Source organism: Molothrus aeneus, unplaced genomic scaffold (genome assembly GCF_037042795.1).
Source record: "Molothrus aeneus isolate 106 unplaced genomic scaffold, BPBGC_Maene_1.0 scaffold_60, whole genome shotgun sequence".
Classification (NCBI taxonomy): Eukaryota; Metazoa; Chordata; class Aves; order Passeriformes; family Icteridae; genus Molothrus; species Molothrus aeneus.
The window spans coordinates 495,421-522,754 of NW_027099212.1; the positions used below are offsets into that span (position 1 = coordinate 495,421).

Consider the following 27,334-nt stretch of genomic DNA (forward strand, 5'->3'; position numbering starts at 1 on the left):
CTACAACCCAAATTGCCCCAAAATTCCCCCAAATCATCCCTAAAGCCTCCAAAATCCTCCAAATCACCCCATCCTCCAAATTCTGCACAAAATATCCAAATATCCTCTAAATCCCCCAAATCACCCCAAACTCTCCAAAATCTGCCCAAAAATCAACCCAAATCTCACCAGACTTCCCCAAAATCACCTCTGAATCACCCTCAAAATCCCTTAAAATCACCCCAAAACCCCTCCTAATTTCCCCACCCTCCAAAAATCCCCCAAATGGCCCCCAAAATAATCCCAAATCACTTCAAAATGCCTTCCAAATCCCCCAAATCACCCTAAATTCTTCCCAAATCCTCCCAAAATCCCTCCGGTGCCCAGATCCCCCCTCCCCAGCCCTGCCCGGTTCCCCTCCCGGTGCCCCCTCGGTGCCCGACCCCGCACCCGGCGCTCCCCGGGCGGGCTCCGAGCCCCGGAGCTTCTGCGGAGCCTCCGCCGAGCCTGGGAGGGACCGGGGGGGTCAGGGGGGCCCGAGGTGTCCCCAGGAGGGTTTGGGGGGACCCGGGACCCCGGGGTGTCCCCGGCATGGAGGGAGGCGGATCCCGGGCAGGGGCGGCTGTCGCGTGTCGCCATTGGCGGATGCAGATGTCGCGATTGTCGCCAGGCCCGGCCGTGGGCAGCGGCAGCGGCTGTCGCGAGATGTCCCCAACGGCCCCCGGCGCCAGCGGCGCTGTCCCCAACGTCCCCAACAGCCCCGGAGGCGCGGGGGGATGGGGGATTGGGGGGTCCCGGAAAGGACGGGGTGAGACCCCAAAATCCCCCCTCGGGACACAGCGACACCGTCGGTCCCCGCAGCCCGGGACAGTCCCGGCTCTCGCAGTGCGATGGCAGCCGCGACCGGCGACAGTGACCCGAGGCCAGGACTCCGCTCCCGCAGCGCCGGGGGCTCCTCCCCGGGGTCCCCGGTCCCCTCCCCCCTCCCGCTGCCCCCGGCCGGGGCTCCGCAGCAGCTCCGGGGCTCAGACGCCGCTCGGGGAGCGCCGGGTGCGGGCTTTGGGCACCGGGCGGGGATGGGCTGAGCTGGGGTGGGCCCGAGGGGCTCAGCAGCTGCCGGATCGGTGCCCGAGGTAACGGGGCAGCACCGCCACAGGTGCCCGAGCCCTTGGTCGGTGTCACCAAGAGGGGACAAACAGGGAGCGGCAGCTCCTTCCCCGCTGCGGGGCAGGGGTGAGGGAACCAGTTTGGAAATGCAGCAATTGATCATTTTGTTCCTGTCCCCAACGGACTGAGGGAGCCCCAAAAATCCTGCAAATCCCACAAGGATCTGCTCAACAACCTGACCGGGACCCTCCTCAATCCCGAGCTCGTCAGGCAGAGCTGAACAAACAAAAACCATTTCTCCCAGTTTAATCACAAAGATGCATTTTGGGTCCAATAAGAGGGACAAGGATCCTGTGCCCCCTGGCACTGGGGGAGGGAATGGGGAGCCCCTGGGGGTACTGGGAGCACTGGGAGCACTGGAACGAGGAGCTCTGGGCAGCCCCACATGGGAGCCCCCCACTTGTGGGCAACCCCTGAGTATGGGAGCACAGGATCCAGGGCGGGGAACACACGGGGAGTGCCCTGGGGCAGGAACCCCCAGTGCCCCCAGTGCCCCCAGTGCCCCCAGTGCCCCCAGTGTCACAGCACGCTCTCGTAGTCACAGGGGTCCCACTGTCCCTTGTGGGGTCCCGACAGCTCCGTGTTGGTCACTTGTGGATCCCGAGGTGAGGCAGGGCTGGGGGACACCCGTGGGGGCTGTGAGAGTGACTCTGGTTGTGGGGACCTGGGTGAGGGGGGGGTGACACCCGTGGGTGACGTGTCCCTGTCCCCCCCAAAATTCTCCCACTGCCCACTTGGTGCCCATGATGTGGGTGTTGAGCACAGCCCTCTCCTCCAGTGGGGGATCCTGTGGGGATAAGGGGGGTCTCAGTAGTCTGGGGAGGGGGAAAGGGGAGTCCCAGCCCAAGCCCCGACTCACCTGTCCTGGAGCTTCCTGGGTTCTGCAAGGGAAAGGGGAGGGGGTGACCGAGGGGACACCGGGCCCCCTGAACCTTCCTGGGACCTTGCAGCTCCAACCACCCAGGGGACCCCCAAATCCCCACTGCAGCCCTGATTCCCACCAGATCCCTGATTCTCCCCAGACACTCTGAGCACCCCTGAATCCTCTGGAACTTCTGCACCACTGCAGTGCCCCGAATCCCCCCAGTGTCCGCAATGCTCTGAGCCCCCAGAACCCCAAGCCTGGCAGGGAGGGGCACCCCCAAATTCCCCCAGGACGCCAGAAAGATCCCCCAACATCCCTGCACAGACATCCAGGAGCTCCCCAAATCCTTCAGGAGTTCCCAGTGCCACCCCAATGTGCCACAAAGCCCACCCAGCAATGACCCTGGAGCCCAACCAAGACCCTCCAAATTGCCCTCACATCCCCCAGGACCCCCAGCCGAGGTCACTGCAGGCTCAGTGTCCCCCAGCTCAGGGGCCCTGGGTGCTGCCAATCTCTGCCACCACTCTGGGGCTTCCCCTCACTCCAGGACCCCCATCCCCCCCATTGTCACCCACCCCGGTGATGCCACCAGGGACAGCCCCTGATGACAGCCAGGAGCAGGAGCAGGAACAGGAGGGTCCTGCCGACATTCACAGCCACTGCTGGGGACAGAGGGGACACATTGGGGTCACCTGGAACCCCGGGGGTCTTGCTCTCCCTGGTGACCCCGTGTGACCCGCCCTGAGACCCAGGGTGTCACCTCGAGGGCCAGCTCAGGGCTGAGTGCCCAGAACATGCGGTGCCCGTCCTGTCCCAGCTGGTTGGTGGCCACACACTGGTAGGTGCCCGAATGTCCCACATCGAAGTCCCTGAGCTCCAGGAGGGGACCCTGGGCCACCTCCTGCCTGTTGTGCAACCAGGTGAAGGTGACAGGGGCTGAGCCCACCTGCACTGAGCAGCACAGGGTCACGGGGTCACCTGCATGCACCTGGTGTGACAGGGGACCAGGGGTGATGGTGGCATTGGCCACGGGCACTGTGGGGACAGAGACAGGGCTGGCACAAAGAAAGGTGGGATGGGGGTGCCGTGGGTGGGGTCACCTCCAGCCCAAGGGTCCTGCTCAGCCAGGACAGTGACATTCATGGGGTCTCTCACGGCCTCTCTGTCCCCATCACTGACCCAGCACCGGTACTGGCCGCTGTCATTGTCCCCAACATGGTGCAGCTCCAGGCAGGGGGCAGGAGCCCAGAGGTGCCCATGAGTCCTGCTCGTGCCAGGAGAAGGACAGGGGACCTGTCCCCACAGCCACCGTGCAGCTCAGCACCAGGCTGTCCCCAAGTGTCACCTGTCCCCCGGGGGGCTGTGCTGACAGGGAAACCTACAAGAGCGGGACCCCTGTGGGGGGACACAGGAGGGATTGGGGACCCAGGGTGGGTGGGGAACACGGGAGGGGAAAGAAGGGGATTGGAGGGGAGCAGAGAGGATCCCAGTGAGCAGAAGGGGACCCTGGGAGGATGTTGGGACCTGGGGACAATGGCGAGACCCCGTGGAAAGGTGGAGAGACCCCGGCAGGGATGGGGAACCAGACCAGAGACTGAGGAGCCTCAGGGAATGATTTGGGGTTTAGAGATGGGCGGGAGGACCCAGGGAATGCAGAGACACCAGAGGGTGGAGCAGGGCCCTTGGAAGGGGTGGGGAATCCAGGGAGGGCTGGGGACGACAAAGAGAGGGATGAGGGATCTGCAGGGGGAACTGGGCAGTCATGGGGGAAACCAAGAGGGACTTGGGAAATTTAGGGTGACCCAGGGAGGAGTAAAGGGAGGGATGAAGGATTCAGGCAGTGCTGGGGAAACCCTCTGAGGATGTTGGGCTTCCCTGTCCCCATCCCTGCACTCACTGTGCACTGTCACTCTCACCTGCTCTGACTCTCTCCACTGTGACACCACCCGGCCCGTGCAGTGGTAGCGGCCGCTGTGGTGCAGCCACAGGGGGGACAGGGAGAGCTCAGTCCCATCATGGAGCCCCTCCAGTTTCTTCCCATCGTGGTAGAAGTACACATCTGTGAGTGGTTTGTTCTGCCAGCTCCGGCAGTGCAGTGTCACCGTGTCCCCCTCCAGCAGCGCCCGTGCTGGCACCTGCAGCACCAGCCAGTCTGGGGGACAGAGGGGTCTTGTCACACCAAGGCCATCAGGAGGGTCATGATGGCACCAGGAGGCACCAGGAGCTGCCCAATGTGAGAGAGAAGTCTCCTTGCACAGGGATGGTCTGGGATGTCCCCAGAGGAGGGGACGGGCTCTGGTCACACAGGAGGTGACCCATGGAGTGGAGGCCACCCAGAGCACTTGGGGTCCCCATAGGAGCCAGGCTGGGGACAACCAAACCCCCCTCACCATGTAAGACTGTCACCGTAGGGCTGTGCCCGGTGCCAGGTCTGTCACACCTGTAGGTGCCACCTTCGGTGACAATGAGGCGGTCACGTCCCTGCTGCCCCCAGCGCTGCCCGTCCTTGTACCAGGTGGTGGCACCGGTGGTCCCCGAGCCCTGGCAGGTCAGTGTCACCCGGTCCCACAGCACCGCCGGCCGACAGGGGAGCACGACCAGGAGCTGGGTGGTCTGGGCACCTGTGGGTGACAGGGGACACCAGCCTGCCAGGGCCAGTGAGGGGCTGGGGACAGCGGGGTGGGGCCATGGCATCCCCTGAGGACTCACCAGCAAGGCCGAGGGTCTGGGCTGGAAGGGAGAAGGGACAGGGCTGGGTGGGGGTGGCACCGTGGGGACAGAGGCAGAGAGGCATGGAGTGTGGGGGATGTGCCCAAAGTGTCCTTGTGTGACCTGGACCCCTCGGGGACAGGGACACTGCGGCCACCCCTTCCTCAGGCAGGACATGGGGAAACTGTGGGCACGCCTGAACTGGGGATGCCACAGCCACCCCATGCTGGCACAGGTCACCCCCACCTGCCCAATGTTGCCTCCCCAAATCCCTGACCCCCTGTTATTGTCCCCACATTCCTGTCCCCCTTCCCCTGCCCCCAAAGCCACCCCATGGCTCCAGCGACCTCATGCACTGGTTCTGATGGCCTTGGGGACCTCTGGGGACCCCACAGCCCCCCTGTGCCCCCTCCCCTCCCTATCCCTGGGGTGTCAGGCCCATGCCCGGGGCACTCACCCCACAGGAGCAGCGCCACCTTCCCGGCCATCTCGGTGTCCCCAGCCATGTGCACTGGCTGTCACTCGCTGCCAGGGGTGGCTGTCCCCTGGGTGGTGGCTCTATGGCCAAAGGGGAAGGAAGTGAGGTCAGGTCTTGTCCTCACGTGTTGGTGGCCCCTGGTGGGTGCAGGGTGGCCACAAGCACAGGATCATGGGGATGTGGCTGTGGGGACAGGCTGTGGGCAGGTTGGGAACAGGATGGGGACAAGGCTGGGTGGACATGATGGGACATGGAATTCCCACGAGTGGGGGATTTGGTGGGTTTGGGGACCCAGGTATGGGTGTCCGAGGGAATGGGAGGGTCCCAGGGATGGGGGGGAATCAGGGATGGGAGTCCCAGGGGAACGTGGGCTCCAGGGATTTGGGGTCATGGGATGGGGATGCTGGGGGAATGGGGGTCCCTGTGGGAATGGGGGTCCTGGGAGAATCAAGGTCCTGGGGGAAGGAGGGTTTCAGGGGAAGGAATGAACAGCAAAGGGTTCCTTGGGAATGGGGTCCTGGGCCATGGAGATCCTGGGAATGGCATTACTGGGATAGGGGTCCCAGGCAAGGTGGGACATAAGGAATGGTGCTCCCATGATTTGATTTCAAGGGGAATGAGGGTGCCAGGGATGGGCAGTGGCCTTGTGAGCCTCTGGGTCAAAGCTCCTTCCCTGGCTGGCTCCAGCAAAGTCCCCTCAAGGTGCTTGTGGTTTGGGAGCATCACCCCAGGTAGATTCAAAGAAGGTCTGGGTCTGTGTCCCCATAGACCTCAGGGAGTCTTCCCCTCTTTATTTCCATTTCCATAATTTTCCCCCTCAATTTCACAACCCTCAATTTTGTGCCTTGATGATCCTGTGGAGGCCCTGAGCAGGGAATGGGCAGGGGGAAGCCCAGGGTGGGGGAAGCAGGGGTGAGGGGTCTGCAGGGAGGGCTGGGGAGGCTGTGGGGGATGGGGGTGTCCAGCTTTTACCCCCCAACATTTTCAGTTTCTCCCTCCTGCAGAAGAAGGAAGAGGCCGTTTGACACGTTTGTCACAGGGGAGAGGGGGGGGAAGAGGGGCAGGTTCTGTCCTGGGGGGACCCATCCAGGGGGCTCCTGTCCTGGGGGGATCCTGTCCCAGGGGGGACACATGCTGGACAAGGGGCTCCTGTCCTGGAGCATGGCAGCTCCAGAGGGGTCCAGACTTTTCCATTCTTGCTCGTCCCCTGCAGGATCTGAGCCAGCAAGAGCAGCTGGGGAGTGGAGCCCCAGGCAGGAAGGAGCTCCCAGACTCCTGCTCCTTGAAGCCAGTGGCCATCCAAGGTTGTGACCAGCCATGGCCCAGCCCCACTGCACAGGGATGGCCATTGGCCAGCCCTGCTCTGGTGTCGTGGTTTGAGAGGAAGTGAATTTTTTGGGATGCTGTGGTCAGACCAATAGGTGCTCAGATTTGAATACTGGCACCTGGTGTGGCCACTGAGGACATGGATATGCCTCTGAGAACACAGGGGGTTAAAAGCAGAGAACGCCCAGGAAAACTTTCTCTTGGTTCCGGTCAGTGAAAGGTTCAGAGCTCCCCTGCCCGGCTGCGGGCTGGGTGCGGGAGGGGAAGCCATGCGGCCGGGTGAGGTAGGCCGGGGCCTTGGACAGAGAGGGGAGGTGAAGAGGCCCTTGCAGGATGGAAGGGTGGAGGAACATTGGAGAGGCATCGGGCAGCCACCCCCCACCAGGAGAGAGAGAGAGAGAGAGCGAGCCGGTGTCTGTGCCTGTGCCGCCTTGAAATTTGATAGCGGCCGGCTGGGAAGGAGAAGGGGGGCATGGGGAGAGAAGGTGCCTGGCAAGGCAGCCGTGGGAGTTCTGGACAGGCAGAGCCTGAGATTTTTAACCCTTTTCTTGGATGATGGAAACCTTACAAATGCTGATCCTCCTGGAAGTGAATGAGAAGAGCGATAGAGATGAGATAAGAGGAAATGGGCCACAAGAGAAGCGGAGAAGAATCTTAGGAGGGAGGAGGTGATGGAGTGGCCTTTGGCTGGACTTTTCTTGTATAGCCATGGACAGAACCGTTTTTCCTGTGACACAGAGACAGTATTTAGGGGGAGGCAATGGCTCAGAGCCAAGGGAGTGCAGTGATGTTATGTGAAGGAGTGCGTGAACAGAGACGATGGGTGAGGAGGGTGGTTGGTGCCCTCGATCTTCAGTGGAGGAGAAGATCTCTGTTCTTGAGACCCCTCGGCCCCAGGGGGTGAAATTTGGGGGGGACTGGTGCCCTGAAAGTGAGAGACTGTGCTCTTCTTGGAACGGGACAAAGCACCCTTAAAAGGAAAACCCTAGAAGCAGCTCTGGTCCATGCGCAGTGGGGAGGGCTTGGAAGGAAGATGTCACGATGGCAAATGACCTATGGGCAGTGCCACGTGTGACACGGAAACACAAGAGGTCTCCACTGTGTTTCCAGGGGAAGCCTATGGCACAAGAGGGACTCCTCACTCCTTGATGAACTGAGAATTGATTATTTAAAGGGGGGTGATGGACTGAGAGTTGGTGATCTGAGGGACGGATGTATTGGAAATTTGGTGGGGGGAGGAGGAATGTTTTTGGAAGGTTTTCATTCTTTCTGTGTGTTTCTTTTTGCAAATAATTTTAGGTTAATAAAGTTTTCTCTTCTTTATTCCTAAGTTGGAGCCTGCTTTGCTCTATTCCTAGTCACATCTCACAGCAGACACCAGGGAGAATGTATTTTCATGGGGGCACTGGCATTGTGCCAGCGTCAAACCATGACACTGGCCAGCCCCAGGTGGCAGCCAGGACCTGACGGCTCCCCCCCCACCCCGACCCCTTGGCTTTGATTTTGGCAGCTTTAGAGCTGCTGCAAAGGTGAGAATTCTGTGGGGGAAAACAGCCTGGCTTTTGGTGGTTTGCTCAGCTCTGCAAGAAGCACAAACCCAAAATGAGGCCAAGCAGTGGCTCTGTAAGAGCCTTTGATGTATTTCAGAGCAGGGCTGGCTGGAAACCACCCCTGCAGGGGCAGCTGTGGGGGAACCAGTCCAGAAAGGCAGCAGTTTATCATTTGTTCCTCTTGGTAAGGGAATGAGAGAGCACCGGAACTACTGCAAATCCCACAATGCCCTGCTCAACAACCTACCTGGGACACTCCTTCTTGAACAAAACCTGCGGCCTTCTAGACCCTTATGGAACGAATGTTTGGGTTCAGGCTGTGGCCACCAGGTAAAAGGGAAAAGTGTGGAAATACTGAGCAGGGGCTCTGCCCGCGGCCCTGGTGGGGCAGTGGGGAGTGACCCAGTCTGGATTCCAGGTGTCCCCAAAGCTGCTCCATCCCTGCCCTCCTCACCTGAGTGAAAGGCTGAGGGTTTGCAGGAATTGTGGTGTAAAGCCACCAGAGGTGCTGCTGTGGACCTGAGACCTGCCTGGGGTCAGGCCCTGCCTTCCTTCCATTTGGAATTATGGAGAGCAGTCACGGGCCTTGCACAGGGTGTGTGCCTGGCCCCGGGACACTGCTACGCTGCCAGTGGGCACTGGGATCCAACCTGCTGCCTTGGCGGTTTCTGCCCGCTGCCGCTGGTGGTGCCGGGACCGATTGGTGGCCGTGAGTTTGCAAAAGGAGCGATTTGCCCTCCTCCCTCCCGGCCGAGGCCGCCATGGCCCCTGAGGGGATGGAGCTGGAGCGGGGCGCCCCCTGCTGGCCGGGAGTGCTCCCTGCAGCGCCCCCTGCTGGCCGCGGTTATAACTGCCACAAAAACCAACAGCGCTGAGCGGGAGGGAAAGTTCTGCGTTTGTGTTGTTGGTTCCCTTCTGCTTTATAAATTTCCTAGGAAACAGCTGTTATTCCTTTTCCTACACTTTTGCCTTGAAGCCCCATCATTTTTGAAATCAAAAAAAGTTTTAGACATGTGTCTTTCAATTCCAGGAACGCTCCCATTTACCTTGGTAGATATTTCTCATTTAAACAAGTTGCCAACTCCTGGGTTCCAGCCTGGATGGGAAAGACAACCCAAGAGGAGACACGGTCAGGAACTTGGCCACCTCATGCTCTGCCTTTTAAAAGCCAGTTAGGCAAACAAGGGCCATCTCCCCAGCTGGCACTTCTGGTCACCCGGCCACTCAAGAGTTGGATTTGGCAAAGCATCACACTGTCCCCAGTGTGCCATGGCTGACAGACTGATGGAAAGACGGGGCCCTGTCTTACCAAAAGCAAGGCCTGACTCACCCCTGCCACACACAGGTGTTCCAAAATGTCTCCAGACATCAAACTTTTCCTGCCTCTGACACCCCACCCTGTGCCATGGCCTGATCCCGACTGCCCTGGAAAAGGGGGAGGCTCCAGTACCCCCACAGGGCCTTTCTGACATCCTCGTTTGGGGAACAGGGAAGAGGAGGTGTTTGGGACAGGGAACAAGAGAATCCAGAGCCTCCTGAAGGCCACTTTGGCCATCAGATCAAGGAAGGTCCAGGCCCCTGCAAGATTCCTCTGGTGAAGGAAACCTGCTGGGGGAAATGTCTTGGGTTTGTTCCTTATTGGGGGCTTTCCCTGGAAATTGTTCCTTCTGTGATCCTTTGGACTCTGAACCTTGTTGCTGTTGCTGTTCGTTTTATTCTCTCTCATTGCTGTTTCGGAAATTGTTCATCTTTTAGCTCTTTTGGGATCTTTGTGCCCCTGCAGGGAGGGATGGGGGCAGTTTTTAGTGGCAGCACAGACACGAGTGGGTGCCCATGGGTGGGGACCCCCAGTGCCCCCAGTTCCCCCCAGTGTCACAGCACATTCCCGTCGATGTCACCGGGTTCCCGCGGTTGCCCCTGGGGTCCCCGCAGCTCCGCGTAGGTCACCTGGGGATCCTGGAGGGTGGTGGCACGGGGGGACGCTGCGAGAGACACGGGCTGTGGGATCTGGGTGGGGTGACACTGGTGGGTGACGTGTCCCTCTGCGTGTGTCCCCCCCGTACTCACCCCCTGCCCTCTTGGTGACCACGACGTGGGTGTACAGCACCTCCCCCTCCTCTGGGGGGCCGGGGAATCCGGGGGGGTCCTGAGGGAATAAAGGGGATGTGGGGGAGAGAATGGAGAGCTGTGGGGCGGGGGTAAAAGGGGACTCATGTTGGGAGCCCTTCACCAACCTTTCCTGGTGCTTCCTGGCAGCTGCAGTGGAAAGAGGGGAGATGTGACTGTGGGATCGCAGGGCCCTGAACCCTCCCAGGATTCCTGACCCCCCACGGGACCCGCATATTACAACAGAACCCTCAAGCATCCTTGAAGCCTCCCAGAATTCGGGAACCTCCCCAGTGTCCCCAGCCAACTCAGCCTCAGGAACCCAAAGCCCAGCAGGGACAGAGACCTCCTAACTGCCCCAAGGGCCTCTGAGAGAACCCCCAGCATCCCTGCAAGACCCTCCAGCACCTCCCCAAACCCTAAAGGACCCCCAGACAATGCCCCAATTTTGGGGCTGTGGGTGCTGCCCAATCATTGTCCAACACTGGGGGCCTCTACAGCTCCCTTGGACGCCTGTGCCCCCATTGTCACCCACCCACATGGTGCCACCGGCGCCAGGTCACAATGACACCCAGGACGGTGACATTCATGGGGTCACTCTTGGCCACGCTGTCCCCGTGGGACAGGGACAGCTCGGTGCCATCATGGAGCCCCCCTGGACCCTTCTCCTCACGGTAGAAGGACACCGAGGTGACCGTGCAGTTCCACCAGCCCTGGCAGCGCAGTGTCACCGTGTCCCCTCCAGCAGCGCCTGTGCCGGCACCTGCAGCACCAGCGGGCCTGGGGGACAGAGGGGTCCTGTTACACCCGATGGCACCGGGACCCCATCTGGGTTACACCCAGTGCACCAGGGGTCCCCAATTCCCACATGGTTTCCCCAACACTAGGGTGCTCTGGGATGTCCCCATAGCAGGGGACAGGCTCTGGTTACACCAGGAGGTGAACCATGGAGTGGAGCCCACTGAGAGCCCTGGGGGTCCCCTGGGTGCCAGGCTGGGGACACCCAAACCCCCCTCCCTGTCTGAGACACTCACAGGGGGACCGAGACTGATGCCAGGTCTGTCACACGTGTAGGTGCCACTCTCGGTGACAGTGAGGTGTTCAGGTCACTCCTGCTCCCAGCCCTGCCCGTCCTTGTACCAGGTGGTGGCACCGGCGGTCCCCGAGCCCTGGCAGGTCAGTGTCACCCGGTCCCACAGCACCGCCGGCCTCCAGGGGGGCTCCACCAGGAGCTGGGTGGTCTGGGCACCTGTGGGTGACAGGGGACACCAGCCTGCCAGGGCCAGTGTGGGGCTGGGGACAGTGGGGTGGGGCCATGGCATCCCCCGAGGACTCACCAGCGAGGCCGAGGGTCTGGGCTGGGAGAAGGGACAGGGCTGGGTGGGGGTCATGGGGACACTGTGGACACCCCATGTTTGCACACGTCAGCTCCACCAGCCCTACAGCACCTGTCCCCACAGCCATAAATCCATGGCCCTGTGCCCATCATCCCATTCCAATGGCACCTGTTCTCCCGGGCCATCCCCATGCAACGTGGCCCTTGTCCCTGTCCCTGCATCCCTGTTCCCCTGTCCCTGTCCCCACACCTACCCAAGCCCCAAGGCTCCTTCTGCCACATCCTTGTTCCCACATCTCTAACCCCCTGTTCCTGTCCCCACATCCCAGTTCCCCTGTTCCTGTCCCCAAAGCCACCCCACAACTCTGGTCACACTGGGCTCCATGCCCTGCTCTGGCTCTGCTGGCATTGGGGACCTCAGGGGACCCCACAGCCCCCCTGTGCCCCCTCCCCTCCCCATCCCCAGGGTGTCAGGCCCGTGCCCGGGGCACTCACCCCACAGGAGCAGCGCCACCTTCCCGGCCATCCCGGTGTCCCCAGCCATGTGCACTGGCTGTCACTCGCTGCTGTGGCCACCGCTCCCCTGGCTGGCGGCTCTTTGGATGAAGGGGAAGGAAGCGAGGTCACGTCCGTCCCCAGGTGTAGGTGGCCCTTGGTGGGGGCAGGGTGGGGACGCTGTGGGACATGGGGGGGATGCTGGGACATGGTGGGGACATGGTGTTGCCAGAATCTCAGTCTAAGGCTGTGTAGGGAGCCAGGGATGGGTGTCCAGGGGAATGGGGTGCCCAGGGATGGGGTCCCGGGGAAATGGGGGTCCCAAGGGTTGGGTGGACTCAGACTTGGGAATGAGGGTCCCAGAACAACGTGGCCTCCAGGGATTTGTGATCATGGGATGGGGGCCATGGCATGCGAGTGCCAGGGGAAAGGGGGTCCCTGTGACAATGGGAGCCCTGGGGAAATCAAGGTCCCCAAGGGAAGGGGTGTCCCAGGGACTGGAATTACTGGGATGGGGTTCCTTGGGGTTGGAGATCCTGGTGAATTGCAGTCCAGGGATGGGGGTGTCAGGGAAGGAGAGGAAGGAAGCAAATTGGGTCCCAGGGTTGGGGTCCCAGGAGAATGGGGGTGCCAGGGATGGGCGGTGGCTGGGGGGGCCTGGGGGTAACAGCTCCTTCCTGGATGCTTCAGATTTTGGAGTGACCCAGGGCCCTGCAAAATCAGCCCTGGGGTGCTCATTTCCTGGCCAGGCATTGCATGGGGGTCCTGGGTAGCTCAGCCTCTGTGTCCTCCCCTGCCCCTGACTTTTTCCTCTCTTTATTTCTCTTTTTTCCTTATTGTCCTTACTTTTTGCCATGTCCCCTCACCCCTAGTTCCTGGCTCAGCAACCCTGGGAAGCACCTGAGATGGGAAGGGGTTGGGGGGACCCAGGGGAGGGGGTAAATGGGGAACAGGGGGTGCAGGGTATGGTGGGGAGGCTGTGGGGGATGGAGGTGTTGGGCTGTGCCCCCTCAACACTTTCACTTTCTTTTTCCTGGACAAGAAGGAAGAGGCCGTTTGTGCTGAGAGTCAGATGGGAAAGGGGGGGTTCTGTCCTGGGGGGGCACATCCAGAGGCTCCTGTCCTGGGGGGATCCTGTCCCAGGGGGTGACACATCCTGGCATGGGAGGTCCTGTCCCAGGGGTGGCAGTTCCAGAAATGTCCCTGCACATTCCTGGCCGGGTGCCTGTCCCAGGGGTGGCACATCCTGGGGCCCCCTGTCAATGCAAGGCTGGGGCCCAGCCATGGCCCAGCCCCACTGCACAGGGATGGCCATTGCCCAGCCCTGCTCTGCCCAGCCCCAGGTGGCAGCCAGGCCCTGAGGGTCCCCCCTGCCCCCTTGGCTTTGATTCTGGCAGCTTTAGAGCTGCTGCAGAGGTGAGAATTCTGTGGGTGGAAAAAGGCCCTGCCTGTGGTTTGCTCAGCCCTGCAAGAAGCTCAAACCAAAGGGAGACCAAGCAGTGGCTCTGGGAGGGCCTTTGATGGTTTTCAGAGCAGGGCTGGCTGGAAACTGCCCCTGCAGGGGCAGCTTTAGGGGAACCAGTCTGTAAATGCAGCAATTGATCATTTTGTCAGTCTCAGCAAGGGACTGAGAGAGCCCCAGAACTGCTGCAAATCCCACACCGATTTTCTCAACAAGCTGACCTGCACCGTCCTTCTTGAACAAAACCTGCAGACCTTTGGAACCTCATGGAAAGAATGTTTGTGTTCTGGATGTGCACACCAGAAGAGAGGGGAAAGTGTCTAAATATTGAGCAGGGGCTGCACACGAGGGGCTGGGGAACAGGGGTGTCACAGCAGGAGCAGGGAGTGCCCAGGCAGGGGAATTCAGGGCAGGCTGGAGTGGATTTACCAGGGAATCAGACCCTGAGGCACACAGGGGCATTTCCACAGATTCCTGTGCACTGTCCCAGGCATGGACAGAGCTTCTCCCCTTCCTCCAGGGGGAGTCAATCAAGTTTCAGGGTGGGAATGTGAAAATGGGAAGAGTTCCTAAATTTGGGCCAAGAAAGGGCTTCCTTAGGGGCTGGGTTGCTGCCCAGCAGGCAGGGAACAATCCCATGGAGCTGTTGGACACTCAGGGAGATTCCACACTCCGTGTTATCCACAAGCAAACGCTGCTGTGGGATGCAGCAGGGGGCTGCTAAAGGGAACCAAAAAGTCTCATTTCACTGTGATTTGTTTGTGGTTTTATTGTGGTTTTTATATCCACTTATTTCTGGTTTTATTGTGTTTTGATTTTCTCTTGTTGGGAAAGCAATGATTTAAAGGATTCTATAAACCAGAGCATTTTATACCTTGTCACTTTGATTTTTGAGGAGTTTGTTTTTTATTGGGAAAATAATGGTATAGGAAAAGATTTATGCCTTTTTTCTATGGATGTATAATTTTGTCACAGTCAATTGGGCATCAAGTGTTTCCTGCGATTGCTAAGACAGGAAATTTGGGTGACAGGAAAAAGCCCAGGGATTTGTGGGGCAGAGACCCAGAGCCTCCCAGGACAAGCCTGGGGTGCCCCAGGCTGGGGTCTGTGCTGGGCTCTGAGTCATCTCAAAATCTGAGACCAAAATATGACCCCAAAATTGTCCAAAGCAATTGGGCATCAGGGAATTCAACCAGCTTGATCCTGGGATTTCCCATCATCAGGGCAAGGTCATAAAAGATGCCTCCTTAAGTTTGGGCACCCCAGAGGTCACAGGGCCCCACTGGGGACAGCGGGAATGCTCAAGGCCCACCCAGGACAGAGGACCCCAGGATGTGCCACCTCTGGGAAAGGAATCCCCAAGGCTGTGGCACCCCCAGAACGAGGAGGAGCTCCCAGGGACAAGAGGCTGGGACAAGACCCGGGTGTCAGCACAGCAGAGCTGCCCTTTTCCCTAAAGGCTGGACCCCTCTGGATGTGCCCCCTGGACAGAATTCATGTCCTTGCCTCTGCACAAACCACTGCAGGAAAGAGAAAGAGTTGGGGGGTCACAGACAGGGAGCCCCATCCCCCACAGCCCTGAAACCACTGCCTGCACCCCCAAACTTTTTTTTCCCATCCTGGGATTGTCCCAGCTGTTCCCTGGGATGGTTCAGCCAGGAAATGCGGGGAGACAGGAAAAAGCCCAGGAGTGAGTGGGGCAGAGACACAGAACCTCCCAGGAGAGCCATGGGGTGCCCCAGGGTGGGGACTGTGCTGGGCTCTGAGTCACCCCAAAATCTGAGGCACCCCAGGAAGGAGCTGTGACCCCCGTGCCCACCCAGCCACTGCCCATCCCTGGCACCCCCATTCCCCTGGGAACCCAACCATGGGACCCCCATTGCCTTGGTCTCTCCTCCCTGGGGACCCCCATCCCAGGACTGACATTGCCCAGCACCACCATTGCCTTGATCCCATCCCATGGGCTGCTTCTTCCCCAGAACCCCTATTCCCGAGGGTCCCCTTTTTCCCCCAGCCCCCCCAGCCCTGGCACCCACATGCTATGACCCCAAATCCCTGGGGACCATGTTCCCACAGCACCCCCATCCCTGAATCCCCCCAGGCATGGAGACCCCAATTCCCCTGGACCCCCATTCTGCTGGACACCCATCCTTGGTTCCCCACATCCCCTGAGCCCCCCACTCCTGGCAACAGCATCCCCCACCATGTCCCCAGGCTGTCCCCACCCTGCCCACAGCCTGTGCCCAGCTTGTGGCCACCCAGCCCCCACCAAGGGCCACCTACACATGGGGACGGACGTGACCTCGCTTCCTTCCCCTTCATCCAAAGAGCCGCCAGCCAGGGGAGCGGTGGCCACAGCAGCGAGTGACAGCCAGTGCACATGGCTGGGGACACCGGGATGGCCGGGAAGGTGGCGCTGCTCCTGTGGGGTGAGTGCCCCGGGCACGGGCCTGACACCCCAGGGATGGGGAAGGGAGGGGGCACAGGGGAGCTGTGGGGTCCCCTGGGGTCCTCAAGGCCAGCAGGGCATGGAGCCCAGTGTGACCAGAGTTGTGGGGTGGCCATGGGGACAGGAACATGGGACACACACAGGGGAACTGGGATGTGGGGACAGAGACAGGAGGATGGAGTTGTTGGGACAAGGGTGCTCCAGAAGAAAACTTGGGGCTTGGGCAGCTGTGGGTACAGAGACAGGGGAACAGGGACACAGGGATGCAGGCACAGGAACAAGGGGACAAGCACCATGTGCTTGAACCATGGGGACAGGTGCCACCGGAATGGGACCATGGGCACAGGGTCATGGGAATGTGGCTATGGGGCTGGCAGGGATGACCTTTGCCAGCACAGGGTCCCCATGCCTGAGCATGGGTTGGCTGCTGTGTCCCTGTCCGTGAGACCTCTGTGCCACACCAGTGCCCCCACTGAGACCTTTTTCAGGGAAAGCCCCCACCCCCCCTGCCCCATGTGCCTCTGTCACTACCGTGCCACCCCCACCCAGCCCTGTCCCTTCTCTCTTCCAGCCCAGACCCTCAGCGTCGCTGGTGAGTCCTCAGGGGATGCCATGGCCCCACCCCACTGTCCCCAGCCCCTCACTGGCCCTGGCAGGCTGGTGTCCCCTGTCACCCGCAGGTGCCCAGACCACCCAGCTCCTGGTGGAGCCCTGCTGGAGGCCGGCGGTGCTGTGGGACCGGGTAACACTGACCTGCCAGGGCTTGGGGACTGCCGGTGCCACCACCTGGTACAGAAATGGGCAGCACTGGGAGCAGCAGGGACGCACCAATGTCACTGTCACCATGAAAGGCATTTACCGGTGTGACAGACCCGGCACTGGGCTCAGCCCCCCTGTGATTGTCTCAGAAGGTGAGGGGGGTTTGGCTGTCCCCAGCCTGGCACCCACGGGGACCCCAAAGGGTCTGGGTGGGCTCCGCTCCATGGGTCACCTCCTGTGTGACCAGAGCCCATCCCCTGCTCTGGGGACATCCCAGAGCATCCCCGAGCGAGAGGACCCTGTTTGTGGAATTGATGACCTCTGGTGCACTGGGTGTGACTCCGTGAGGGTCCCGATGTCAGCGGGACCCTTGAGATCCCTGTGATGTGATGAATCCCCTCTGTCCCCCAGATGATCTGGTGCTGCAGGTGCCGGCGCGGGTGCTGCTGGAGCGGGACACGGTGACACTGCGCTGCCGGGGCTGGTGGAACAGCACGGTCACCTCGGTGTCCTTCTACCACGAGGGCAAGGAACTGGGGGTGTTCCCCGATGTCACTGAGCTGTCCCTGTCCCCTCTGCAGCTGAACCACAGTGGCCACTACAGCTGCAGGGGCAAGGTGGGATCCTGGGGGTGGAGGGAGTCACCACCAGTGACAGTGACAGTGCACGGTGAGCACCACAAAGTCCCCTCCCCGACCCCCCCACAGCCCCTCCCCAGGGAATCGGGGCCAAAATTCCCTCTCCCCTCTCCTTCCCAGAGCTCTTCTTGGTGCCGGTGCTGGAGGGTCCCCCCAGCCCACCCAGGGGTCCCCCCTGACTCTCAGCTGCCTCAGCACCCCCAGCCCCCTGCGGCCCCGAGCCCCCCTCCTGCCCATGTTCTACCGGGATGGGAAGATGGTGGGAGACCCGCAGGGGTCCCCACAGCTGCTGGTGCCCGCCCTGGGGGTCTCCCACTCAGGGAATTACAGCTGCCAGCTGCGCCCTGAGGGGGGGTGGGGTTGGGGAAAAGCAGCACCTGGCTCCATGTCATGGTGCACAGGGAGTGCGGGATGGGCACAGGGAGCCCCCACAGACACCTCGGGTCCCCTGATTGGGCATCTCCAAGTCCCCAAACAAAAATTTCCTTGCTCCTTCTATTATTCCCCTTGTGCCCACACCCTTCTGTGTTATGACCCCATCCCTGACATCCCCCATCACACCCATGCCCCATCCCTGTCCCCCCACACTGGCTGCCAGCCCCTCCCTGTGCCCTCAGCCCTGTCTCTGTCCCCGCAGTGCCCGTGGCCAATGCCACTATCACCCCCTGTGCCCTGGACGTGACACCGCAGGACACAGGGACACACAGGGACACAGGTGGGGTCCTACAGGGTAACCAGGGAGTGCAGGAGCCCTGGGGTGATGGGTGACCCTGAATGATTCCCCTCTGTTTCTTGCAGTGGCCGCAGGGGTCGGTGGGGCCCTTTTGTTCCTGCTCCTGCTCGTGGGTGTCATTGTGGCCTGGAACTGGTGGCACCGTGTGGGTGGGTGACAATGGGGGGACAGGGGTCCAAGGGGACTGTAGAGGCCCCCATAAATGGGAACGATAGTGTGGCATTCACAATCCCAGAGTTGTGACATTGGCTGGGGGTGCTGTAGAGCTTGGGGAGGTGCTGGAAAGTTGTTCAGGGATGCTGGGGGTTCTTTCAGGGGCCCTGGGGGTGTTTGGGGGGGTCTCTGTCCCTCCTGGGCTTTGGGTACTTAAGGCTGAGTTGATTCGGGGCACTGAGGTTGTTCATGAATTCTGGGGGGCTCCAGGGATGCATGGGGGTCCTGTTGAAGATTGAGGGTCCCATGGGAGTTGAGCAATCCTGAGAGCAGTCAGGGCCCTGGGAACCCCACAGTCACCCCTCCCCTGTTTCCTCTGCAGCTGCCAGGAAGCAGCAAGAAAGGTGAGTGGGAGGCTCAAACCACACGCTCCCTATTTGCCCCAACCCTCAAGAACTCCCATTCCCTCCCTCACATCCCCTTTATTCCCTCAGGGGCCCCCCGGATCCCCCGGCCCCCCCAGAGGAGGGGGAGGTGCTGTACACCCACGTCGTGGTCACCAAGAGGGCAGGGGGTGAGTACGGGGGGGACACACGCAGAGGGACACGTCACCCACCAGTGTCACCCCACCCAGATCCCACAGCCCGTGTCTCTCGCAGCGTCCCCCCGTGCCACCACCCTCCAGGATCCCCAGGTGACCTACGCGGAGCTGCGGGGACCCCAGGGGCGACCACGGGAACCCGGTGACATCTACGGGAATGTGCTGTGACACTGGGGGGAACTGGGGGCACTGGGGGTCCCCACCCATGGGCACCCACTCATGTCTGTGCTGCCACTAAAAACTGCCCCAATCCCTCCCCGTGGGGGCACAAAGATCCCAAAAGAGCCAAAAGATGAACAATTTCCTGAAACAGCAATGAGAGAGAATAAAACCAACAGCAACAGCAACAAGGTTCAGAGTCCAAAGGATCACAGAAGGAACAATTTCCAGGGAAAGCCCCCAATAAGGAACAAACCCCAGACATTTCCCCCAACAGGTTTCTTCCACCAGAGGAATCTTGCAGGGCCCTGGACCTTCCTTGCTCTGATGGCCAAAGTGGCCTTCAGGAGGCTCTGGATTCTCTTCTCCCCTGTCCCAAACACCTCCTCTTCCCTGTTCCCCACACGAGGATGTCACAAAGGCCCTGTGGGGGTTCTGGAGCCGCCTCCTTTCCCCGGGCAGTCGGGATCAGGCCATGGCTCAGGGTGGGGTGTCAGAGACAGGAAAAGTTTGATGTCTGGAGATATTTTGGAACAGCTGTGTGTGGTAGGGGTGGGTCAGGCCTTGCTTATCGTGAGACAGGGCCCCGCCTGTCCATCAGTCTGTCAGCCATGGCACACTGGGAACAGTGGGATGCTCTGGCAAAGCCAGCTCCTGAGTGGCCGGGTGACCAGGAGTGCCAACTTGGGCGAGGGCCCTTGCTGGCCCAACTGGCTTAAAGGACAAAGCATGAGGTGGCCAAGTCCCTGACCGTGTCTGCTCTTGGGGTGTCTGTCCCATCCACGCTGGGAGCCAGCAGCTGGCAACTCATTTAAATGAGAAATATCTACCAAGGAAAGTGAGAATGTTCCTGGAATGGAAGACCCATGTGTAAAAATCTTTTTAGTTTCAAAAATGATGGGGCTTCCAGGCAAAAGTGTAGGAAAAGGAATAACAGCTGTTTCCTAGGAAATTTATAAAGCAGAAGGGAACAAACAACACAAACGCAGAACTTTCCCTCCCGCTCAGCGCTGTTGGTTTTTGTGGCAGTTATAACCGCGGCCAGCAGGGGGCGCTGCAGGGAGCACTCCCGGCCAGCAGGGGGCGCCCCGCTCCAGCTCCATCCCCTCAGGGGCCATGGCGGCCTCGGCCGGGAGGGAGGAGGGCAAATCGCTCCTTTTGCAAACTCACGGCCACCAATCGGTCCCAGCACCACCAGCGGCAGCGGGCAGGAGCCGCCAAGGCAGCAGGTTGGATCCCAGTGCCCACTGGCAGCGTAGCAGTGTCCCGGGGCCAGGCACACACCCTGTGCAACACCCGTGACCGCTCTCCATGATCCCGAATGGAAGGAAGGCAGCGCCCGACCCCAGGCAGGTCTCGGGCCTACAGCAGCACCTCTCGTGGCTTTTCACCATAATTCCTGCAAACCCTCAGCCTTTCACACAGGTGAGGAGGGCAGGGATGGAGCAGCTTTGGAGACACCTGGAATCCAGACAGGGTCACTCCCCACAATGGCCAGAGCTCCTGCTCGATATTTCCACACTTTTCTGTCTTATCTGATGGCCACCGCCTGGGGCCAAACATTCTTTCCATGAGGTTTCAGAAGGCCGCTGGTTTTGTTCAAGAATGAAGGTCTATTACAGCTTGTTGAGCAGAGTGTCGTTGTCTTTGCAGTAGTTCTGGGGCTCCCTCAGTCCCTTGCCAAGAGGGACAAAATGATCAATTGCTGCATTTCCGGACTGGTTCCCCCACAGCTGCCCATGCAGGGGGAGTTTCCAGCCAGCCCTGCTCTGAAAACCATCAAAGGCCCTCCCAGAGCCACTGCTTGGGCTCCATTTGGGTTTGTGCTTCTTGCAGGGCTGAGCAAACCACAGGCAGGGGCTTTTCCACCCACAGAATTCTCACCTCTGCAGCAGCTCTAAAGCTGCCAGAATCAAAGCCAAGGGGGCAGGGGGGACCCTCATGTCCTGGCTGCCACCTGGGGCTGGGCAGAGCAGGGCTGGGCAATGGCCATCCCTGTGCAGTGGGGCTGGGCCATGGCTGGGCCCCACCCTTGCATTGACAGGGGTCCCCAGGATGTGCCACCCCTGGGACAGGCACCCGGCCAGGAATGTGCAGGGACATTTCTGGAACTGCCACCCCTGGGACAGGACCCCCCATGCCAGGATGTGTCACCCCCTGGGACAGGATCCCCCCAGGACAGGAGCCTCTGGATGTGCCCCCCCAGGACAGAACCTCCCACCTTTCCCATCTGACTCTCAGCACAAACGGCCTCATCCTTCTTGTCCAGGAAAAAGAAAGTGAAAGTGTTGAGGGGGCACAGCCCAACACCTCCATCCCCCACAGCCTCCCCACCCTTCCCTGCACCTCCTTCTCCCCATTTCCCCCTCCCCTGGCTCCCCCCAACCCATTCCCTGCTCAGGTGCTTCCCAGGATTGCTGAGGCAGGAACCGGGGGTGAGGGGACATGGCAAAAAGTAAGGAGAATAAGGAAAAAAGAGAAATAAAGAGAGGAAAAAGTCAGGGGCAGGGGAGGACCCAGAGGCTGAGCTACCCAGGACCCCCATGCAATGCCTGGCCAGGAAATGAGCACCCCAGGGCTGATTTTGCAGGGCCCTGGGTCTCCCCAAAATCTGAGGCACCCAGGGTAGGAGCTATGACCCCCAGGCCCCCCCAGCCACCACCCATCCCTGGCACCCCCATTCCCCTGGGACCCCAACCTTGGGACCCAATTTCCTTCTGTCCCCCCTTCCCTGACACCCCCATCCCTGGACTGCAATTCCCCAGGATCTCCAACCCCAAGGAACCCCATCCCAGTAATTCCAGTCCCTGGGACACCCCTTCCCTTGGGGACCTTGATTTCCCCAGGGCACCCATTGTCACAAGGACCCCCTTTACCCTGGCACCCCCATGTAGAGAGCTTTTTGGATAATTGGTTAGCTGAGAAAGGACATTTCGATGTGATACCGATGGATAAGGATAGGGGAAACAAGCTGGGAACTAAGCAACCAGTGTCCAATCACTGACAAAGGTCACAGTGACCTTCTCTGAAACGGGAAGACGGGGGAGAAAATCGCTTGCCAGAAAATGTAGATATCTTAGGTAGAGAAGTTAGAAGAATGCAAAAATAGAAGCAAAATAATTGTTAGAAGATAGAAGTAGGTGTGGTTGATCTAAGTGTGCTTTAACCAATGATGATCTCAGCTTTTGCAATATGTATAAGCTTCATTAACACCAATATAAATATGTATGGTTTTCAATAAACTTCGGGATTTGCTATTCACGCATATGGTGTGTTGCATTTCTCCCGCCGTTCACGACACCCCCATGCCATGGCCCGCATCCCGTGATCACAAATCCCTGGAGGCCACGTTGTTCTGGGACCCTCATTCCCAAGTCTGAGTCCACCCAACCCTTGGGACCCCCATTTCCCTGGGACCCCATCCCTGGGCACCCCATTCCACTGGACACCCATCCCTGGTTCCCTAGACCGCCTTAGACCCCAGATTATGGCAACACCATGTCCCCACCATGTCCCACCCTGCCTCCCATGTCCCACAGCGTCCCCACCCTGCCCCCACCAAGGGCCACCTACACCTGGGGACAGACGTGACCTCGCTTCCTTCCCCTTCATCCAAAGAGCCGCCAGCCAGGGGAGTGGTGGCCACAGCAGCGAGTGACAGCCAGTGCACATGGCTGGGGACACCGGGATGGCCGGGAAGGTGGTGCTGCTCCTGTGGGGTGAGTGCCCCGGGCACGGGCCTGACACCCCGGGGATGGGGAGGGGAGGGGGCACAGGGGGGCTGTGGGGTCCCCTGAGGTCCCCAATGCCAGCAGAGCCAGAGCAGGGCATGGAGCCCAGTGTGACCAGAGTTGGGGAGTGGCTTTAGGGACAGAAACAGGGGAACTGGGATGTGGGGACAGGAACAGGGGGGTAGAGATGTGGGAACAAGGATGTGGCAGAAGGAGCCTTGGGGCTTGGGTAGGTGTGGTGACAGGGACAGGGGAACAGGGATGCAGGGACAGGGACAAGGGCCACGTTGCATGGGGATGGCCCGGGAGAACAGGTGCCATTGGAATGGGATGATGGGCACAGGGCCATGGATTTATGGCTGTGGGGACAGGTGCTGTAGGGCTGGTGGAGCTGACGTGTGCAAACATGGGGTGTCCACAGTGTCCCCATGACCCCCACCCAGCCCTGTCCCTTCTCCCTTCCAGCCCAGACCCTCGGCCTCGCTGGTGAGTCCTCAGGGGATGCCATGGCCCCACCCCACTGTCCCCAGCCCCATGCTGGCCCTGGCAGGCTGGTGTCCCCTGTCACTCACAGGTGCCCAGACCACCCAGCTCCTGGTGGAGCCCCCCTGGAGGCTGGCAGCGCTGTGGGACCCGGTGACACTGACCTGCCAGGGCTCGGGGACCCCCGGTGCCACCACCTGGTACAAGGACGGGCAGCGCTGGGGGCAGCAGGGACGTGACCACCTCAGTGTCACCGAGAGTCGCACCTACAGATGTGACAGACCTGGCACCAGGCGCAGCCCCCCCGTTAGGGTCTTAGATGGTGAGGGGGGATCTTTAATGATCAGGGTGGCCCCTGAGAGGTCAGGGTGGGCTCCACTCCATGGATGGCCTCACATCTGTCGTGTGGCGAGAGCCTGTGCCCTGCACACAGGGCCATCCCAGTGCAGCCCAGTGCACTCCAGAGCACCCAGATGTCCCTGGTGCTATGGGCACCCACCTCAGAATGGTCTCATCAGTAAAATGTGACCTTCCTGTCCCACAGACCCACTGGTGCTGCAGGTGCCAGCATGGGCACTGCTGGAGGGGGACACAGTGACCCTGCGCTGCCGGGGCCGGCAGGAAATCCATCTCAGCAGGGTGCGATTTTACCGGGATGAGAAGGATCTCGGGGGGTCCCTCAGGGGAACCGAGCTGTCCCTGTCCCCCCGGCAGCTGCACCACAGCGGCTGCTACAGCTGTGCAGGCTTGGTGGGGTCCTCTATGTCACGGTCAGCAGCAGTGCCAGTGACAGTGCACGGTGAGCAACCCCACAGCTGGAACTCCAATATCTTGACAACCCCAAAGCCACTTCCCAGCAGATTCAGAGCCACAGTCCTCACCTCCCCTCTCCTTCCCAGAGCTGTTCTCGGTGCCGGTGCTGGAGGGTCCCCCCACACCCACCGAGGGGTCCCCTCTGACTCTCAGCTGCCTCAGCACCCCCAGCCCCCTGCGGCCCCGAGCCCCCCTCCTGCACGTGTTCTACCGGGACGGGCAGGTGGTGGGGGGCCCGCAGGGGTCCCCGCAGCTGCTGGTGCCCGCCGTGGGGGTCGCCCACTCGGGGAATTATGGCTGTGAGGTGCACTCCCAGGGTGGGGCCGTGCGGAAGAGCAGCGCCCGGCTCCGCGTCACGGTGCGCAGTGAGTGCGGGGATGGGCACGGGGAGCCCCCACAGCCTCCTTGGGTCCCCCACATTTCCTGGCATCGCCCAGCCCTCCCTGATGCCTGCTCTGGGGTACCCAATCTTTCCCGGATCCCTCCCTGGCTCCCACCCTCCTTTCTTGGGTCCCTCACCAGGTCCCCCAGCCCATACATGGGTACCCCCATCCTTCCCTGGCACCGTTTCCGTGTCCTGCCATTGCTGCCCCGGGTCCCTCCCCCGGTCCCCCCACTCCTGGCTCGTGTTTCCCTCCATCCCACACTGGGTCCCCTCACCCCTCCATGGGTCCCATCATCCCTCTCTGAGTTCTCTGCACATTTCCCAGATCACACCATCCCCTCCCTGGGTCCCCCTACCTGCCCTGGTGTTGCCCACCTCCCTCTCCAGGTGTTCCCTCCCTGACCCCCCCAGCATCCCTCAGGGTTCCTTTTGAAGCACTGCCCCCACCCCCCCGCTCCATCTCTGGGCCCGCTCTCCATCACTGGAGTTCCCCTGCCCCTCCCTGAACCCCCTGGGTCCCTCACTATCCCCTGGTGTCCCCCTCTCCTGAAGGGGTCCCGCCCTCGGGGGTGTCCCTGTCAGTGCAGCCCCCTGGGGAACAGGTGGCACTTGGGGACAGCCTGGTGCTGAACTGCTCAGTGACCATGGGAACAGGTGCCCTGTTCTTCTCCTGGCACCGAGAGGACTCGGAGGCACTGCTGGGCACAGCCCCCGCCTGGAGCTGCGCCACATTGGGGACAATGACAGTGGCCAGTACTGGTGCCGGGTCAGTGATGGGGACAGCGTGGCTGAGCGTGACCCCCTGAATGTCACCGTCCTGGGTGAGCGGGACCCTCGGGCTGGGGATGACCGCACCCAGAGCACTCCCATCCCACCCTGCCATTTGTCAGCCCTGTCTGTGTCCCCACAGTGCCCGTGGCCAATGCCACCATCACCCCTGGTCCCCTGTCACACTGGGTGCATGCAGGTGACAACGTGACCCTGCACTGCTCAGTGCAGGTGGGCTCAGCCCCTGTCACCTTCATCTGGCTGCACAATGGGCAGGAGGTGGCCCAAGGTCCCCTCCTGGAGCTCAGGGACATCAATGTGGGACATTCGGGCACCTACCAGTGCGTGGCCACCAACCAGCTGGGACAGGACGGGCACCGCGTGTTCCGGGCACTCAGCCCTGAGCTGGACCTGGAGGTGACACCTGGCTCACCCTGGGTCACAGGTGGGGTCGCACAGGGTCACCAGGATGTTCATGACCCCCTGGGTTCAGGGTGACCCCAATGTGTCCCCTCTGTCCCCAGCAGTGGCTGTGAATGTCGGCAGGACCCTCCTGTTCCTGCTCCTGCTCCTGGCTCTCATCGGGGGCTGTCACTGGTGGCGCCGCCGGGGTGGGTGACAATGGGGGGGATGGGGGTCCTGGAGTGAGGGGGAGCCCCCAGAGTTGAGGCAGAGATTGGCAGCACCCAGGGCCCCTGTGCTGGGGGACACTGAGCCCACAGTGACCTCAGCTGGGGGTCCTGAGTGATTTGGGGGCAATTTGGAGGGTCTTGGTTGGGCTCCAGGGCCTTCCCTGGGTGAGCTTTGAGGAACATTGGTGTGGCACAGGGGGCTCGTGGAGCATTTGTGGAGGTCCTGGAGGGATGTGCAGGGATGTTGGGGGATCTTTCTGGGGTCCTATGCGAGTTTGGGGGTGCCCATCCCTGCCAGGCTTGGGGTTCTGGGGGCTCAGAGGGTTGGAGGACTGGAGGCACTGCAGTGATGCAGAAGTTCCGGGGGGTTCAGTGGTGCTCAGAGTCTCTGGGGGGAGTCAGGGATCCATCGGGAATTGGGGCTGCAGTGGGGATTTGGGGGTCCCATGGGTGGTTGGAGCTGCAAGGTCCCAGGAAAGTTCAGGGCTCCCGGTGTCCCCACCCCATGCCGGTCACCCCCTCCCCTTTCCCTTGCAGCTGCCAGGAAGCTCCAGGACAGGTGAGTGGGGGGCTCAGGCTGGGACTCCCCTTTCCCCCTCCCCAGACACCACCCAGACCCCCCCTTATCCCCACAGGACGCCCCCGTGGAGGAGGGGGCTGTGCTCAACACCCACATCAGGGGCACCGAGTGGGCAGAGGGTGAGTACAGGGGGGAACAGGGACACATCACCCACAGGTGTCACCCCCCCAACCAGATCCCCACAACCCGTGTCTCTCTCAGGGCCCCCACGGGTGTCCCCCAGCCCTGCCCCACCTCAGGATCCACAAGTGACCAACACGGAGCTGTCGGGACCCCATGAGGGACAGTGGGACCCCTGTGACTGCGATGATGTGCTGTGACACTGGGGGCACTGGGGGCATCGATTCCCCTCAGGGGTCTCTTCTTCCTCTTCACAGCACCCACAGGGCTCCTCATTCCCCCTCCCAGAGCCAGGGGGCACACAATGTTTTTCCCTCTTACTGTACACAAAATGACACGATTGATTAAACTGTGTGAGAAACAAGGCTCACTCTTTAAAATTTGTAAATGTTTAATAAGGGATAAAAGAGACAGTAAACAGTGGGCTGAGTGCTTGGCAACTGCCAGAGGCCTACAGTTAACTACAACAATTCTCCTTACATACCTTTTCATTGTATTGGATAACTACATACTCAGGAGGGTTATACATATTCAAACACTCTTTTGAGTTTACATGTTCCGGGAATTCTTTTGCTTAGTTTGACCCTTGATTCATTTTCATAAAGTACACACCATACTGTAAATTAAATTTAAATATTTTATATTCTCACAAGTCCCCCCTGTTCTGTGGTTTGACAGTTCTTGATAAATGAAGGGTCAGTGGTAAATTCCTCTTTGCATTCTCTTTTTTGATGTTTATTTACTCACTACTTTTCAATGTGTTCTTCTCATACAGATAAGATAATCCACTGGTACATTAAATCAACATTAGCTATTTCACAAAATTATCTGAGTTATTCTCACCATTGTCAGTTACA

At 60.4% G+C, this 27,334-nt stretch overlaps 3 protein-coding genes and 1 long non-coding RNA gene across 4 annotated transcripts in view; 3 read left to right on the plus strand and 1 right to left on the minus strand.

Annotated features, from left to right (window-relative positions):
* The window catches only part of LOC136571091 (Fc receptor-like protein 2), a 40,543-nt gene extending 21,569 nt beyond the window's left edge, over nt 1-18,974 (plus strand). Inside the window, 2 exon segments of the mRNA XM_066571460.1 lie at nt 18,700-18,779; nt 18,865-18,974. Coding sequence (XP_066427557.1) covers nt 18,700-18,779; nt 18,865-18,974 — 190 coding nt within the window.
* LOC136571068 (uncharacterized) lies at nt 1,666-12,042 on the minus strand. The gene is made up of 13 exons (XM_066571448.1): nt 12,012-12,042; nt 11,518-11,538; nt 11,321-11,429; nt 10,720-10,960; nt 10,142-10,220; nt 9,956-10,056; nt 5,197-5,278; nt 4,721-4,741; nt 4,402-4,632; nt 3,909-4,163; nt 2,772-3,046; nt 1,881-1,933; nt 1,666-1,762 (listed from the first exon to the last, which is right to left on the minus strand). The coding sequence occupies exons 1-13, from the start codon at nt 12,040-12,042 to the stop codon at nt 1,666-1,668; spliced, it is 1,596 nt and encodes a 531-aa protein (XP_066427545.1).
* Nucleotides 18,975-20,276: 1,302 nt separating the features above from the next.
* On the plus strand, nt 20,277-25,764 carry LOC136571092 (Fc receptor-like protein 3). Its single transcript, XM_066571461.1, is given in 10 exon segments — nt 20,277-20,390; nt 22,584-22,665; nt 23,162-23,182; nt 23,271-23,501; nt 23,724-23,978; nt 24,079-24,357; nt 24,930-25,082; nt 25,085-25,198; nt 25,288-25,590; nt 25,670-25,764. Coding segments are annotated over 10 exon segments (1,647 nt in total).
* A 549-nt stretch (nt 25,765-26,313) lies between these two features.
* LOC136571097 (uncharacterized) lies at nt 26,314-26,756 on the plus strand. Its single transcript, XR_010785636.1, has 3 exons — nt 26,314-26,336; nt 26,413-26,476; nt 26,559-26,756. It is a non-coding gene; the product is annotated as an uncharacterized lncRNA (long non-coding RNA).
* Nucleotides 26,757-27,334: the final 578 nt, after the last annotated feature.